Here is a 19190-nt window from a genome sequence, read left to right on the forward strand (position 1 = left end):
AATGATGGAGGCTACATGATAACAAGGTTTGAATTTGCCAAGATATCCCAATAAATGTTTTAGAATGATCAATTTCAATTAATTTTTCTACTAACAACCCAGAAAACATCAAAACATGAAAAAGTGCTTGGTCAAAAATGGTGAGTTTGTTTTCCTTTAATTTATCAATCAAACAAAAAAAATATATCAAAAATTATACGTCATTTTTTTTTCATATCTCTCTCTCTCCCTCCCTCCCCCCTCCCCCCTCCATCCCTCTACTCTCTCCCTCCCTCCCCCTTCCTTTTCTTTAAAATATACTTTATGGTTAATTATAATAGACCATCATGCTTAAAAATGTATTCCGTTAATGTCAAGATGACTCTTGTCATGGACAACTGACCACATATTCACTTCATTTTTTCTCTCTCGCTATACATACGTATTACTGTGACCTACAAGCCAAGTTCTTTGACCTTGTTGTCAATCTAAACCTGTAATCATTTTACAATAAAATCAAATAAATAAAATCAGCTACAAAATGATTCATCTTTTCAAAAAAAAAAAAAAAAAAAAACTTAAAAAAAAAATGCTTATGCATAATAACTGTTTGATTTTTGGGGTTGGATTTTGAGCAACACCAACGCTAATGGTAACTTTCCAGGTTTACTGGTGGAGGAACACACCATGTACCTTTACATGCAATATTTCAGGCATTAGTGTGTGTATCAGATAAAAACAGCCACCAAACAATAAGCTAGCTCGACAGATTTCTCATGTAAAATAATCTATAGTCTCTGGCAGGATTTGAAACCCCCAGCGGTAAGGGGATTACATGTAGTAACCAGTAGTAACTGGCATACTGGATTATCTTATTACAATTATTACAATCTTGTTTACCACAGGCCAAATAAATACATAAAGATAGATAAGTCACATTTAAAAAAAAACTTTGTTTTATTCTCTCAAAATATGGTTTTGATTTTTTTTTTCAAGAAAATTTGTATTTTTTTTTTTTCGAATTACGGTGTACAAGATATTAGTTTTAAGAAGAAGAAAATAGCTGAAGGTATGAAATTTAATTGCATTTAAAAAAAAACAAAAAAAACCTACATAAAACAATCTGACACCAATTTTGACTATGTTAGCATGAAAGATTTAAATATCTTCCAAAACTAGAGATATGTACAATTTGTAAATGCCTGTAAATATGTCCCCCTGACACTGCCATTAAAACAAACAAAAAAAATCATTAAGTAACAAAAAATGTATTGCATATGTAGGACAAATGATGTCATTAAGAAAAAAGTAGAAAAGAAGTAAAAAATATGTACAAGACAGAAGGAAAGATAGAGAAGATGAGATGGAAGTAGAAAGAAATGAGAGAGAAATCAAAGAAATAAAAAAAATGTTATATATTACTGGCCTCACAAATGTACATCTTCTAATCTACATGTATAATGTATGTACAAAACTCAAATGTCGGGGAAATGATCAATTTGTAGTAACAGGTCTTTAACTTTATGTAATATGTAGACAATGAGATGAAAGTATCATGCCTCAGAAACTTAATTTCTACCCTATGACTGGGTATAGCTGATACTTCATTGACTAATACAGATCTTAACATTTTCCTTTATCTGATCACATGCTAAATCCTTAGAAATTCATTTATTTATTTTCAAAGCTTATATTGATTACAGAATTTTCTCTCTCACCATTTTCGGAATGTGACTTGACTCTGAAATTTGGAATTTAAGGGTCATTTTAGACAAAATTGGGAAAGTGTGCACTGTTTTACTAAGTCAAATAAAACAAGAAAATTAAATAATTTGTTCTTTAAAATTTTGTTGTATTTCAATTATAAGCACAGTTTAAAATTTGGAACAGAAAAACACAATTTGTTGTGGTACAGTGTAGTTAGGATGTTGATAATTTTATCTTTTTTTAGGGTTTTATTTCTTTGAATTGGAAATATTCATCTAAAATGGGAGATAAAGTAAAGAACATGTATTTGGGATTGGGAACATGAATGAATATTGGTTTTATAAATGGACCCCCTCCCCCAACCCTGTTGTACCTTTGTGACTTTTTAATTTTCAGTCTATCCTACAGTAAAGGTAATCAATTGTTTTTGTAATTAAAGCCCAAAACATTCAAAGGGATAAGCAAATGGTCCATTTAAAGCTTTAGACAAAAAGGACAATAATTTATAACACTAATTTACACAACAATATGATAAATTGACCTTACTTCTGATATGATGTATAACAATTTCTAAGGTAAAATGCAACAAACATGACACAAAAATGATGTATCTATGGAGAAAAATGCTAAAGATCTAAACATTCTTTTCCAAACTAACAACAAAGCAAAAAAAGAACTTAATCCACAATTCATAGAAAAATCTTCTCCTTCTAACAACATCATTTCCAAAACTGTTTGTAATACCAAATGTCTAGAACCTGTTTATGCAGTGTCCATTACTAATATACATTCATAACAAAAGTCAATCTGTTGTTGAAAGCATAGCAAAGTAATTATTTCAAATCTATCATCTAAACTTTAGCATGTCTCTTCTTTAAATCAGCCACGCATAAACAATTATATATGTCTGTACATAGCTTTAAAAAAAGTTGTCTCATTTCTTGTTTCATGTGTCAATCAAGGTGAGAAAACCAACATGTTTTTAATCTGATTTGCTTAAAACACATTCATTTCATCTTGGTCCCTTTTGTTGCTATGGTTACACCTTTATACATTTATCATCCCTTGTCAAATTAAATTCATTCTTCATGCTTTTTTTAAAACATGTATCAGATATTAACAACCCTGTTCCTCATCATGAGTATTCACAGTCATGTAGAAAATTCCTGTATCAGCTAGCCAATGTCATACGAGCTCGGACAAAATCCCCTCACAAAATCCCATCATAGCACTTGTGTACAAGAATATGACATCGTGTCGTGTGTTTGTGAGTGAACAAACAAAATACATACTTTTTTCTACCTTTTTCGTACAAGGATTTTTTCAAAGTTACCAGCCAAATATCAGTTTTTTTGAGTTCAGTTGGTGGGTTTGTCTTTGTCATTTTTGTGCATACTGTCAGTTTGTGTGACCTTGACAGCTTGATGCAGGTGAGTTAACCATTGTCGTTTATCGTGCTCGTCAGTGGACATTAACGTGTGTGACTGACCTAAGTTAGAGTCTTTAAACGACACCCTCAGTAAATTCCGGGCTGAAAAAATAAACAAATATATTATGATCTAACTTAAGACTGGAATTATAAATAAACCACATAACACAACATCAGAAATAGCTTTTTTTCACAGAAATACACAAATACATTTTTCAACTTATATAAATTTACAAAATATATTAACATGATTCAAAGCCAATTTACAATATCAGCAAAATTCTAAGAATCATTAAATGACTAATATGAATGTGTCCTGCTTTAAATGCAAAAACAATCAATAGTAAGTTCAAAGGATTTAACCCATTGCCTGTTGAATCTGTGTGATGGACTCTCCCAGCTTTGGCTTTGGACTAGTCCATTCAAAATTTAAGGGCTTTCAATATGTTTAAACATACAATAAAAACCTAATTGGTAAACAAATCCTGGTCCAGATTCTTGTCAGTAAAAACATTTCAATTATCATTTCCCGTTTGCTCAGTCATGGACAGAAAAAATTGCCCAAAAAATTGCAAACAAAGTTATATTACTTGACAGTCATGACCTTCTGTTACGGTGAAAAATACAAGTTAGCATGTCATTGCTATCTGATGAAACTTGAAGGACCACCTGAGGTTTGTTCCTTCCAATATGAGACATTATACCAGTGTAGCAATTGTAGCTGTTAAGCCAGTTTGCATAAAACAATAAATACTGGAAAGGTCCATTGTAAAACAAATCATACATGTACTAATATTAGAAATTGAGAGAAAAGTCTAAAATAGATAAAGACTACTATGACAATGCTTAAGGATATCAATAACAAAAACTAATTCTGAAATCTTATTTCAACTGATTTCTGATAAACTAACAAAAATTCCGATACCTAAATTTACTTCCTTGAAAAAGACAAAAACTTCCAAGCTCTAATTTATGATCATCAATATTCATTGGTGGAAACACTGCTATTATTGTTAATCTAGGAAAATTCTGTTTCACATACTATCAAACTTTATTTCCTTTAAAAACAAAAACTACTCTTAATATACGAGCGTAAGTTATTTTATTTTTACGTCATTAGAGAACAGATTCAGTAATTATGTTCATTTTTTTGCTTAATAAAGCTTCAAAATATAATTTCCTGCTATTTGCTGTAGTAAATATGCATTATTCAACAAAACAAAGTAAAAAACCTGTATTCTCCCTTTTATATTGACTGTCTGAAGTGAGCAATTTATATAAGAAAGATTTAACTCCCTTTGATCAATATAGGATTTGGGAGCACCAATAAGGAACATTAGTGTAGCCAATGAGCGCTGGACTCCTAATCTGGAGGTTGTGAGTATAAATTCCATCACAGGTGAGATTCTCTTTCAGTTTTCTAGATCCACACTAGAGCCATTACTTGTTATGAAACCCACAAAGTAGTTATCTGGGGTGACTTAAAAGCACTATGTCTAGATGTCCAAGAAGTGGTAAAACAATAGAGGAAAAACAAACCAATAATCTTATTTGGCAAAGGAAAATTACACAGTGAAAAAGAATCACCGGGAAAAATTAAGTCATATTATCTAGACAAATGGAAAAAAAATTAAGGGAATCTACATGCAAAATACAGTTATAAAATTCAATGACATATAGAAATATTTATAAATACTCACAAGTCTGTGAAGAACCAAACGCTGACCGGAATGAGCCCATTTTGACCTCCCCATCTTTCAGGTCTTCCACAACGAGTTGTGATACTGGTATAGGGTCCCTGTACACCTGGAAACCTTGCTGACCATTATGTGTTACCAACCGTGTAACCACCAATATTGTATCAAACAAAAACAACTGTAGCTTCTGTAAAATGATACCAATTTTTATTTTTTTAATTAAGCCAAAACATATTATATGTTACAGTTTTAAAATTGAAAGAAAAGTACAATCAGAAATATCATTACAAATTTGCAAATGGGAAATGTTTCAGGGGAATGAAACTACTATAATTTATTTGATTCTTGATTAAAATATTGTAAAACTGCACTTAACAACTAAAGTCATGTCACTAAGACATTTATCCATGTTACAAAGATATCCAGTCTTGTTTAGTTGTTACTAAAATAGATAGTCATGTATCTTAGATATTCAGTTATTTTTTTTTGTACTTACTGTTCCTTTATTGTTCTTTAATGTTCCATTACACAACAAAGTTGTAGCTTTCTCTATGTCAGGATGCTTCTGCAATAATAATACATTTTATATTGAGTTAGGCGACTAATTACATTTAATATACATTCAGTCCCACCTTCATGCTTTATTTGCCATATACAATGTACCATGCATACTGAAAACCTAACTATCATCTCTTTGCTAGGACTTTTACATATAATGGTCATAAGGACTATTGTTCAAAGCTAATAGTCGAGGTAAGTTTCCAATCCTAGGACCATTTTTACTGTGAAATCTATTTGTTCAAAATAGTAAACTGCCATCGTTACAAATTTCATAAGGGCCTCATTCGTAGCTTCTTAAAATGGTAATTTCAGGTCCTTAGATTTCTTGGTTCAATTCTTTTTTTATTTTCATAGAAACTCTTGATAATATCAATGTTACCCTGAGCAAACATAAAGTTATCAAGTTGACAAACCTGGTCATCATATAGGTATGATATCCTGGCTCTATAGTAGATACATTTAGCACCTCCAGTCTTCTTGTCAGCCTCGGCAACCACCTCCTCCGCCAACCTCACAGCCTCGGCTAGGTGCTGACAATCTAACCAATCTGTGCTCTGAAAACATGCAATGTATCACTTATCCTTCCATCCTTCTAAAATCATAATTTACTAACATTTATGTTTAACATGCGTTCTGACAAGTTTTTGTACTTGTTTTTACCTGAAAATGTTTTAATAGTATGGTTCAATTCTGAATCAATGAACAGATGTATCAATAAGTTTAGTTTTTACTTCTATATATATTTATTTCTTTTTAAAAAAGCCTTTAAAAAGCAACAAAACAATTGTAACAAAGATTAATATAATTTTCAATTATCATATACAAGAAAAAGCTAAGAAAGTTGCTTACATATTTGTGAATACTTCTTAACAACAAAGGGTACTTCATGAATCTGCCTCTTGCACCATCTGTAAATATTCATCAATATTGTTTAAATTAGTAATAAGAACAACAATATTCACATTAACTGCATTTTTTGCTTTCAGACTGATCATGAAAATCAATGATAATGCACAGTGGAACACATAGTGTTACATGGCGTGTTTGGAAGTCATTCAAGAAATTTCCTCAATTTTTTGACAAATATTTTTGTCACATGAATTTCTTTATGTAAACAGAATAAAATGCTCCAGAACAAAATATTCTTCTACTTTATTAAATACTGTTTTATCTGTTTAACAATGTTGTGTATGCACCATTTGTAAGGCAATTTACTATAATATTATTTCATAAAAGCAGTTTGGAAATATCAGGTCTTAAAATTGAAAAAATATTTTTTGCAGCAGATATACAGCTGAACACACTTTAAAAAACTGAATTCTGTTTGAGAAAAATAGGGGCTAAGGACAGACAAATATGTCTAGTAAGACATAAATGTGTATTAATTCTCAAAAAGAAACATTTTTGTAATTCAAGGTTAAGTATATAAATGTATACCTAGAAGTCCCCATAGATCTAGCTTCCTGCTGAAAGGGGATTCCTGACATCTCTGTAAGAAATCATCAACTGCTGGATCATTCTTCTTCTCATCTAACAATACCTTACCAAACACTTGGTTAGCACAAAATGATATATACACCTTCAAACTGGGAATCTGCAAAAAAATATATATACACCATTTTCAAATTAAAAACTGAAATATTTTAAGACTTTACATACACAAAGTACTAATGCAGCTTTGCATAGATACAGTGTTACCTATGCAGTGTGACCGTCTTTAGAACAATGATAAGTCTAACTTCCGAATTTCAGAATTCTAAAATCCAGAAACTTCTGAAATCTGAACATTTTTCAGGATCATAGAATTTCTCCTTTTGTTTTCTATGTTACTTATTTCGAACTTTTTGGCTAGTCCCAAAGGTGTTCGATTTTCAAAAGTTACACTATACTTTTCAAAAGATTACAACAGAATGATTGTTTTTTTTTCAAAAACTAGACTTCACAAGCGTTTTATCCTCTCTTGTGCATTGTATTAAAACTTTTCATTTTCAATATCCGGATGTTTTAACAAAAAACTAACTCACCCATTCTCTCAGCTGATATCCTATCTCTTGTGTTGTCCCATCTGGTAACCTTTGACCTTTCATTCTGTTGACCAGGTCTGTCAAATAAACCATACATGTTATCTCAAATATTTGTACAAATGTGTACAAAATTATTATTCAATTTTTTAATTCTGCCAAATTTTTTTTCAACACATTCAGATACTATGGCACTCCTCTCCTTTACATCAACATAGCATTGTAAAAATTCCCAGACTTGAGATTGGTACAATATTTACTAGCATTTCAGATTGACTACTCATAAGATTAGTCATAAGACGGGGTCTAATTTTAACAACAAAAAAATTTCCCATTAATCGTATAGTGAATGCTATTTTGTAGATGGGTCAACTTTCCCTTGGTATGAATAATCTTACCTTCATGTATAGGCATAAGTTCATCAATAGGACCAAAGATCTGCTCTAACTCTCCATCTGTCATCAACTGTAGTTTATGCAATGAGTCCCGATATGTCTAAAATATAAAATTATTACTTTTCCAGTACTCTGCTTGAAGGAACTCCACTGAGGTCATAAATATCAAATTTGAATAACTTTAATACACAGATCAGCTGGGACATTTAAAACTGGAAAGAAGTGCGAAAGATAATGAAGAAATATACACAGAATTTAATTGAAAATCATATTTCTGTGCTTTTCTTTGGTCAATTTGAGTGAAAACCATTCAACATTGCAATGCTTTTCAATTCTGGTTATTTTTCATCATGAAATTAATAATTCTGGGAAAATGAAGTGCCGGAATCAGCCAACAAGAGTCAGGTCAGACTAAACAGATAATATGTACAATAACATGGCCCTATGCTGCTGACACAGGTCTTTCAATATCACTGGTAACTCACGGACTTTCAAAAATAGCTAAAACACTAATATTAGGCTAATTAGGGGATGTTTTTTTGTTGTTTTATTTTTCCTAACACTCCCTGCTCAACTGTACAATCAATCATTTGAAAATACATCATGTATATGAAATAGTTATTGAAAAAGAAACCCTCAAAACTTTTTGTTTAACCAAAATAAATTCAAAACTATGTACCTACATGAATAACACACAAATTCATAATAATTTCACAAGAATAAAAATGGTGTCATGGAAATGGATGATTCTAGGGCATCTGAGGATAATCTATCTAAAAAATCTTAATCAGGTAAGAGGAATGGTCACATCAAATATTCATGATGACAAGAAACACTATGTTTAATGACTTACATTTTTCACAACATTCAGATCTTCAATCAGGTCCAATTCCCCCTGGTATAGCTCATAAATAGCCTAGAATAAAAAATTTACAAATTATGTGAACAATAACTAAATTAAAACAAAAACACAAAAAAAAGCAAAGGCTTTCATATCGAGCGAGAAATTTTATAAATTAGTACATGATTTCATGGTTTAAGAAAGTCAATGGCCTCATTTCAACATTTCTCCCCGACATTTCCTGGTATATAACAAAAACAGCATAAATGACTACACCTTTCTTCAAAATAGTTCATCATCTGGTTGGTATGTGAGTCCTCATACAAGGAAAGTTTATGGGCAAAAAAATCTCAAATCTATAACAGAATTGACTAGTTTTACTTGTAATAAAGGTTACAAGTGAAACTCATGATTTTAAATCTAAAGATATTCCATTTAGGAAAAACAAAACTGCATAAGCATATAGAATAGACATAGTGAAAACAAGAGCTGTCGGTAGGACAGCAACGCTCGACTATTCTTAGTGCTTGATAGTAAAAAAAAATGCTTGATACAGTTACCTCCTCCTTGGGGTAATGATGGTGAACAAGTGTGCAAAGTTTCAAAGCCATATGTCAATGAACTTTGAAAATATTTGAGGTATTACAAAAACTTAAACATAAATTCTAAGTCGAAAAAGGGGCATAATTCTGTCAAAATGCTTGATAGAGTTACCTCCTCCTGTCTTCAGGTTGGGGTCATAATGGTGAACAAGTGTGCAAAGTTCCAAAGCCATATGTCAATGGACTTGGAAAATATTTAAGGTATTACAAAAACTTTAACATAAATTCTAAGTCGAAAAAGGGGCATAATTCTGTCAAAATGCTTGATAGACTTACCTCCTCCTGTCTACAGGTTGGGGTCATGATGGTGAACAAGTGTGCAAAGTTCCAAAGCCATATGTCAATGGACTTTGAAAATATTTGAACTATTACAAAAACTTTAACATAAGTGGTTACGCCGACGCTCGGGTGACTGCAATAGCTCTACTTATTCTTATCGAATAGTCAAGCTAAAAATGAAACCTAACTTTCACTAATAAAAAGAATGATAAAATGAAAATGGGGGGGGGGGGGGTACTGTGCACTGAATAATTTTAAAAGGTAAAATAAATGATACTGAAAAGGAGATAAGATTTGTTGATATGACACACAGTAATGCATGTCAAGTTTGTAGTTTAACCCTTTTACATCAATCAATCCACAAGTCTGGTTCACTCAAAGATGCAAGACTAAATCAGGTGACTACCAAGTTCAACAATACCCAGACTGTATGATCACATACTTTAAGGCTACTGTCACTTCAATACATGCAATTTAACAATAATGTCTCAGACACTCATTAATCTAGTACTTCTTTTATTTATCCACTCTATCATTTTATTTTCAATTAACTAATGGCCTTAAACATAAATTTACAACTCAATTTCTTCAATCTTTAATAAGGCGAAAATAGAAACAGACTGTGCATTATTTATGTTTTTTAAACGCACACAAAGTAAATATTTCAAAGGGCTGCACAATGTAGGTATCAAATTCAATTAACCAAAATGAGGTAACTGAACCAGTAGGGCAAAGGTGAGATGTACAGAAAAATGAGGAAGGAGTTAAAACTCCAGTACAGCATGTACAGAGCAGCCCTTCATATAGCAATCACCTCTATACATCAATAATTTTTTCCCACTGAAAGGTTTCACAATAAATTTAACCTCCCTAGTGTAACACCTCTCAACAAGAACCAAAATCTCTGTATCCAAAATTGTGTTGCTTGGCAGAAGTTGAACTGTAGCTTAATCAAGGAGATTTTTATGACCCTTTCATTTCTGAATACAGAAAAATTAATATTAACCATCTTTATATCTATGTCTGTATACTATTAAACTAATTTATATATCAATGTACGGATTCAACTCCTTATTTGTCTTGTAATTATTATACAGGTTATTACACTGTCATGAAAATTGGAATGTGACACTTGTTACCATGAATCTATGACACTAAATGCCTTAATACAGGCTTTTTTTATCATCTTATTTTCTCTACACTGGTAATATAAACAGCTACTTTAGTACTACTTAGTTTTGAAGAAAGTTGTCAACCTCTTACACTCAGTGCCTTTTAGGATGGCACTTGTTAAAGGTACATTTAACTGCTTCCCAGACAGCTTGCAGCTAAAAGTATGGCCATGTTGTTTGTTAATACAAGAAAGATAGTCTTAAATACAAGAAAGATAGTCTTAAATCAAAGAAAGAAAGTCTTAAATACAAGAAAGATAAGTCTTAAATCAAAGGGCTGCTAGATAATGCTGGTACTTATTAATATTTCTTTGAAATTTCTCTCTATTTTTTAAAATGTTTTCAATACACAATAAATTCATATCTAAAATTAATTAATGTCAAAGTAATGGAAATTCTCACACTTTATAATTATGCCACATAATGTTCTATTAAACTACAAATCTTATCTTCTCCACATGAAAGATTTCATAGACTTCATTCTCCATGGCAGTCAGCGGCAAATGATTCAACGTTGGGAACCTTAACCGCTGTGCTGCAGAGGCCTGAAGCTAACATACAGATAAAAGGAACCGGACAAGGTCAGTGAAGATAAGTAATCAAATGTACCTCTTGATGCTTGATATCATGATGGCTGAGTTTAGACAGCATCGTTCCATCTTCGTTCATCATGTCACTCCAGGTACGTGACAGACGACATCGTCCCGGAGACGGGGGCGGAGCTTTATATGGTGATATAGTGTTACGTGGCGTGTTTGGAAGGTTTGGAACCTTGAAGCTGAGTGATCTCTGCAAAGAAAACAATGAAATATAGCTGAATAATAATATGAGCCATGTCAAGGCTAAACCAACATAATGTTGGTTTTGTAGTGACGTGGCTCACATAATGATGAAAATTTTATGAGCTGTCAAAAAAAAAATTAAAAATTGTAAGGGATTTATAATACTTGTATTAAACAACATAAATTCTAGGGGCCAATATTGTTATTACTGATTTTTATGGGATTTTATTCAATAAACTGAACTTCTGTGGTCAGTTCACTGAAATTAAACAAGTCATTATTCAGTAATCTTGATTAATACAAATTTAAATTTCGTTAAAAAACAAACAATAAATAAAATAATAAATAAATAAATAAACAGTGCATAAAGTAACACTGAGTTCAATATAGTTTTGATTTTGAACTTATCAAATACTTTTCTGTCTATGAAATAAAAGTTGGTCACTTAAATCACTCGCTTTTTTTATAAATACTTGATATGTCACATCTAAGTAAAACGTCAACAAAATATTCAAAAGGCAACATGATATATTTCTATTATGGCTGTAATCTCTAAATAAATCAAAGTTATACTTAGACAATACATGATGACAGCTGATCTTCACCCAATAAATAAGAAATCAATTTTCAGGTGAATGCACTGGCAGTCAAAACGTAAGCCATGTTTTACAGACAAGGAGATTTCCATATATGGAAATCAATTAAGAGTTTGTCATACAGGCCTGTTTGTCATTCAATGCCAAATAACATCCTCCTCAGACAATCATAAATTATAACATCCCATTCACATTACACTATCCCTCCTCTATTGGCCACCTAATTTATTTTATTTATTAGCCCTCTACATGGCACTTATTGTGCCTGGGACTTGTTTATTAATCTGCAGACTACCATGGGAATCTGCATTTCTTCAGGATTTTTTCCCCTTTACCCCAGAAGAGCTGTTAATTGTAGCTTAAAGGGAAAGGCCTTCACTGTCACAAATTGGAGGCTTAAATTCACAAAACAAAAAACATTGCCTTGACACCATGTTTGAAGAATGTGTTTATCCTAAGTTTGTGAATGTTCACATCCCTTGCTATTTCTACGTCAAAACAAAACCCCGACTGCACTCACCTGGCATGAGGAGCAGAGGAGTTACAACTGACCGATGCCTTAACATGCTAAAACCGAGTGACCAGTATAGAGCCAGGCTATTTGTGCAGTCTGACCAGGTTCTTAACTGTTGACTGACAAACTTCAAATTTTCAATTTGATATCCCTTATAATAATTATGGATAGTTCAAGAAATGGAAGCTGGACAAGTTTATTTAAGCATTTATTTAAAGATCCTGTAACACAATTTACTTCTCGTCGTTTACCACTTTAATCACAACATACAGGATCTTTAAGAAGGTAATGGAGTAAAAAGTAACAGTGTAAATGCATCAAATCAACATTCTATTTTCCTCTATGGCATGTCGGTATTAGCAGACATAAAGAAGCGTAAAATAATGCACAGTGCCCTTATTCCGAACAGATGATGGAGTGATACACTGACCTAATACATGCATTGTAAATTTAATGATTTCAAGAATAACTAGTACTGTACAAAATGTATTTATTACCAAATAAAATTCAAAACATGTTGATAAAGGATAAAACTGATGTAATAACTAAGGCAGAATGAGATATTTTATTCCATAATTATAAATGTGAGGATTTTCCTCAACAGAATTATATACTTCGAGTTATAGCACAGATCTAGGGAACATGCCATTGATTGGAGAGGGTTTTTTGTTTTTTATTTTCATCTTAATTAAGAGAGACTTGGCATGCAAACAGTGTTTTATTTCTTCTGATCAGTAAGATAACTGTTAATTATTGGTTACTGCGGTTTATACCGACAACATAATGAGTCCCTGGTTACTACGTCTTAAGCAAAAATGAAGAAGGAAATCACGCCACAAAAGTACCTAGCACAGCAGAAGGCACCTATGATTTTTATGACGTCAAACTGTGTCAGAAACCTGATAAATCTGACGGTTATTTTTAATTTATGACACTTGACTACGGCTACACACTTCGAATTCCAATACAGGGCAAAATTTTCCCAGTCTTTAGTCGCAATCTCTTTTTTCATAGATAATCAAAAAATCAATTCAAGTGTTATGTAACCTTACTTTAATATTCATAGTAAATATATCTTGTAAAATCTTCCTAACAGAAAATCATTAAAGTAAATAGATTTACTAGTTAATAATCCAAATTTAAATTCTTTTTAAACTATTTTATATTTACATGCCAAGAGAAAATTTTAGAAAATACTTGATTTCATACATATTTTGTTATTCTTTGCATGTTTGTTGTTTTCTTAGTTTATTTTTTTTAAAAAAAGGTTTCTAACTTTATTATTGCAATTTGATGTATTTATGATGTACATGTATATAAAGCTCTCCAATTTAAAAGCATACAGTAAAATTCCTATCAAACGCCCCGGGGGCTAAACATTTTCCAAAAGGAGGGCTATTATTACAACATGTTTTTTCCTAAAACCAAAAATCATTGAAAATACATTTAGTGTTAACAAGTGTTGGCAATAATATTAAAATGTGTTATGATTTTAAAGTTCATGTGATTAATTTTTGTGATTACTATGAAATAAAATGGATTCTGAAGGATTTGAATAAAATTACGGATTTTTTAAAGAGTTCACTATTGATGAGCAGATTTTTTTTCCATATTAAAAAGCGGGGGGGCTTTTATTAGGGGAGTGGCGCTTATTAGGAATTTTACGGTAATCTCCAACTGGCAAGTACTTTTAGTGGCTAACCATTTTAACTGGGAAAGAACAAATTTTGACTCCAGTGGCATTATTATATATATTTGTAGAGGACATAAAGGAGATGCTACAAGCAAACTATCTTACCTCTGGGCATTGTACTTTCTGAGATTTTAAGACAATTTGACTATACAAGGCAATGCTACATGCCAAAAAATCAAGTCTCTTTTTTTGGCATAGTAGCTTCACAAAATGAAAGTGCAGGGTCAATTTTGATCACAGGGGCATGATTTATTCAACTTTTGAAGGACCACAAGGTGATAATACATTATGTCTAAGCTCTAGGCATTGTAGTTTCTGAGAAGTCTTTTAAAATATTTTACTACATGCAAGTCTATATAAAATTTAGTGACACCCAGGGCAGGACCAATTTTGACCCCAGTAAAAGATTTTGTTTAACTTTGAAGTGGTCCACAAGGCGATATTACAATTATTTTTTCAATTTATATTATCTTTTTACAGATGTCATTTTGAGAGTCTATTTCTAGCTACTATGACCTACTCAGGCATCAGGCTTGAATATTTATACAACTTTTGTAAAGGACCATTTCGGGATCCTTCATGTCAAGTTTGGTCAAAATCCATTAAGTAGTTTTTTAAAGAAATTGTGGATAACGAGGGATGAGGAACAATTGGGACAGACACATTGCCATTAGAAAAGATCACCTCTTTATGCTGGTGTGTTAAAATGGAAGCTGGTAAGTCTATTTAAGAATTCTGGCAGGTTGATGGTTAGAGGGTAAATATATAAAAGAAACATACTAACCTTGAGTGTTTCTTTTCTTGTTGCTTTTGGTGAGAGCAGGTTAGCCAGTGATGATACACGTAGTAAAGATTTTCTCCGACTCTTTTTCTGTAAATACATGTAGTTCATATATACAATAAAAAGACAATATTTTTTCAAAAAGCAGGCATCTAAAAATATTTTCAGTCATCTGTCCTGTAGGAGCTTCTAGAATCAATGTGCGGGCTACATTTTTCTACTCATCCTGCATAAAGTTCTCTTAATTTATACTTGTAATAACAAGCAGATAAGTAGAATTTTTTTTGATCTCTTAAAAAGGATACAAATTTTGCAAAGCTGAGACTGGAATGGTTCAGGTGTAAAAAACAAGGGATATATCTGTGCATTAACAACCCTTCTCTACCAAAATGGTTACAAATCTTGTAGTGCAATTACTCAAACAGGAAAGGAAACTTTTGAGAGGCATTTACACTACATTGACTTTTCATGATTTTTGAAGTCAGGTAGCTCTGGTCATTTGCACCATTTTTGATCTAATCAAATTATCATATTACATACAAAATCTAAATTTCTTTCTCATTTTTTTTTATTTACTAAAAGCATGATTTTGAAGTCAGTTAGCTCTGGTCATTTGCACCATTTTTGATCTAATCAAATTATCATATTACATACAAAATCTAAATTTCTTTCACATTTTTTTTTTATTTACTATAAGCTTAAAATTTAATGAATAAGTCTACAAATCTTACTTTTTATATAAGCGTTATATTAGTTATAAAAACAACTATCGAAAGCAAAGCAAATAAATTTAAATTGAACACAAAAAATACACTCAAAAGAAAGTAAATAGCTCCTTATACTCTTTTTACAGTACAGATAAAATTCAAATTTATAAAAAAAAGAAAGGAAAAAAAAAATCTATTACTATTCCATTTTTTTTCAATGACTACCCTTAAAAATAATAATTTATCTCTATAGGTACTATAAATTACCTGTAACTCAGTCTGTTTTGACCACAAATACTCCGAATCAACATCTATTACAGCAATTTTTATACCACAAGTTATGCAAGAACTAAAACTAGACAAAACTAAAGTATCCATTCTTCTAAATATTTAACAATAAGTCATCAATTATTGTTTCTTTATTTATTAATATCTAGAACGTTACCACTTCTTTTCATCTATCTTTTATTAAGATTAATTTTCTCACGTTAATGCTACTTTCTTACAAGTCTCTTTAATTTCAAACTAAACTTGTACAATGTCTATCGTATTCCTACGCTGCTCAGTTGCCATGGGTTATTTGGACCAGAGAAAAATAGTCCTCTTCCCAATAATCAAAACATAAACAAAGATGTTGTTAATGGTTCTTCGTGACAACCAATAGCCCTGTATAAACAGAAAACATTGAGAGCACGTGCTGCGTAACATAGCTCTTTTGAGAATATTTTCCACGATAAAATTAATTCCACCACTTTATCCAATACCGTTTTGAAGCTGGGGTTTTTTTAAATCAATTAAGACATTCAGCTGCCATATTTGTTTTATGATAAGAAACCAGGAAGTATTTACTAACTCACTTTAGAGTCATTTATTAGATATGAAGTATAAATGTGCTATTTTTGGTAAGGAAATGTAAAAACAATAATATAGAAAATCTAAGCTGTCTTTTTTTAAAAATCAAACCTTGGCCTCAAATTTTATTACAAATATAAAACATTGCCCTTACCCTCATGTGTGTAAAATTTCTTTTGAGGAACATTATTTCTAACGACCAGAAATGCTTTTATCTTGATTTGTCAAAAGTTTAATTTTAGTGTCTTTTAAGTTATTCTTTAAACATAATATATACCTGAATAATCTGTTGCTTATTGCCAGTTTGTATTTATTTTGTATTAAAGTCAAAATACCACTTTTTTTTACATTTTGTGACTTTTTTGAAAAATAATTTCACATTCAGCGCTTCCATCTTCTTGTCATAAAGCATCCAAAATGCTCTTATAATTATTTGTTTTCACAATTGTTCAATTCCAAAGTGATAAAGTATCAGTAATTTTATTTTACCAAAATTTTAGGCCTTTTTCCAAATTTGCAAAACTGTTGGACATCATCACTCTTAATTTAACCTTGAACATTCCTTATAATTTAAGATTTCCCCCCAATCAGCACATACAAATGTAATAAATTTATTATATGTTGTTCTTTTTTTTTTCACAAAAAAAATAAATGTATTATAATTTAATTATATATTAAGTACAAGTTTTTATCATTTGAAAAAGAAGTAGAGAATGTTTTAACGGTTTGTTTAAAATCTTCCCAATTTTCTTAGAGTTTTTAAAAGTTGTATTCAAGTATTTCTTTTTTGTACATATAGATTTCATCAAAACTAAATTTTGTCTAGAAATTTCTACTGCAAGAATCTTAGCCAAGGTCTATGTCAGTCATTTTATATAAATAGTTGATTGCAACAATTTCTAAAATTCAAAATTGTGTTTCTGGAAAGAAATCCCTTTTAACTAATCATTTTATGACGCAATGAAGTAAAAACAGTCAATGCATTTAAAAATTGAAATTTCCACACTGAAAATAGAAATTTCAACTTAATCAAGTCAACGGAAAAAGAGCTTAATTGACTTAAAATCACTCCTTTATGACAAATTAAAACATTATGCTTCTCATTTTAAAGCATCGAATTTAATTTAGGAAGTTTTTAAAAGAACATAAATAACAACTTGAATGATGATAAAATTGATTTATTTATTTGACCACTGACAACAGCTGTATATCACAGATCTGACCAAAAAAAATTACTTGGCATTTTTTTTTTTTTTGGAAATCACACTTTATGACCCAAAAATGCTTTAATTTTCATTAGTCAAAGAACTTCTTATCTTTGGTTTCCTGTTACAATTTCTGCAAAAGTAATCATTGGCCATATAGATGAACTTTATTTTGTTGCTTTATCTTTTTGGTATATTACAGTTAGTATTTTTGTACTTTGCTACTTATTGTATATAAAAAGGTTTTGGCCCAAAAGTATTTCAACATAATATTGTGGATCTTCAAAATATAAAAGTTAAAAATCTGTTTCTTTAAGTATATTTAAGATTCTTGATTAATTTAATTACATTTCCATCGTTTTAAATCTTGAAAAAATAATGAAAGAGACATAAAACTTGCTGTGGCAGGAATTACTGCAGAATATTAATAAACAATTATATAGGAAAATATTGTCAGTTGTTTTTTTTTAATCAGTTGTTACATAAGTAAGATGATTCCAATTACTCAAATGGTCCCAAGAGTAAAATAAATGGAAAACTTAAAAGATGAAGCAGATTCCTGATTCTTTATTTCATTTTGTCAGTTAAGAAAACCTTTATCTTCATGATAAAATTTAAAAAATATTTTGTAATAAAAAAAACTGCACTTTATATCATTTAGAAAAAATTTGTGGCTTGAAGCAAACAATTGTGTAATAATCAATTACATGTACTTTAAAAGGTATAAAGATGTATGTAATGAAATATTTTTATAAAATTTATACAAAATATTATACCGTTTTCATAATATTACACTAAGGCGATTCTGAAAAGAGTTACATAGAATGTCTCTATTACTTAGCAAACATGAATATCTTATATATTAAAACTGTTCCAAATATAACTTTAGGATAGACTTTTTCACATAATGGTGTATTAGGATTAATTTCGCATCATTAAAAAGGGAGTATACAAACACATTTCTTTCATACAGGTTATATTTTCGAAATAATTATTTTTTCAAAATTCAAACAAAATTTTTTTATTGCACTTTAAGAAATATGAAGAAGAAACAAAAAATCGGACTGTTGAATCATTAAACATAAAAATGCTAAATTTTGATCGATATCATTGTGCAACACTAATTTCGCATGTATATATTACATCTAATCATGATTCCTATCATGATCCTGCACTAACAGCTCATTAAGGTAATGTCATCATGCACATTTCAACATCAAGTCGCCTATATCAACGTTGCATCATAATCAAGACATGGTTAAGACAAAATCAAGTCAATTAAAGGTGAGTGACGTCATCGGCCACCGACTGACATTCTTAATCATCTACCTGACAAAATGCCATAAATCTGAAGTAACTATTTACAGTTCTTTCAAG

The 19190-nt window shown here is 30.8% G+C and overlaps 1 protein-coding gene across 2 annotated transcripts in view; it reads right to left on the bottom strand.

Annotated features, from left to right (window-relative positions):
- Window positions 1-283: 283 nt before the first annotated feature.
- Window positions 284-19190, bottom strand: part of LOC132716028 (rho guanine nucleotide exchange factor 3-like) — a 36236-nt gene continuing 17329 nt past the window's right edge. The window contains exons 1-12 of one of the 2 annotated variants that reach the window (XM_060699168.1): window positions 16024-16603; window positions 15053-15139; window positions 11293-11472; window positions 8643-8705; window positions 7793-7889; window positions 7398-7474; window positions 6811-6967; window positions 6223-6281; window positions 5787-5927; window positions 5309-5377; window positions 4816-4999; window positions 284-3217 (exon numbers count right to left, since the gene is read on the bottom strand). In XM_060699168.1, coding sequence (XP_060555151.1) covers window positions 3045-3217; window positions 4816-4999; window positions 5309-5377; window positions 5787-5927; window positions 6223-6281; window positions 6811-6967; window positions 7398-7474; window positions 7793-7889; window positions 8643-8705; window positions 11293-11472; window positions 15053-15139; window positions 16024-16134 — 1398 coding nt within the window. In that variant the 5' untranslated portion in view covers window positions 16135-16603 and the 3' untranslated portion in view covers window positions 284-3044. Of the gene's footprint in view, window positions 3218-4815; window positions 5000-5308; window positions 5378-5786; window positions 5928-6222; window positions 6282-6810; window positions 6968-7397; window positions 7475-7792; window positions 7890-8642; window positions 8706-11292; window positions 11473-15052; window positions 15140-16023; window positions 16604-19190 lie in introns of those variants that run through there. The other variant, XM_060699166.1, reaches the window with a different exon arrangement.

This window comes from Ruditapes philippinarum, unplaced genomic scaffold (genome assembly GCF_026571515.1).
Source record: "Ruditapes philippinarum isolate M1 unplaced genomic scaffold, ASM2657151v2 ctg957_1_1_1_1, whole genome shotgun sequence".
Taxonomy (NCBI): Eukaryota; Metazoa; Mollusca; class Bivalvia; order Venerida; family Veneridae; genus Ruditapes; species Ruditapes philippinarum.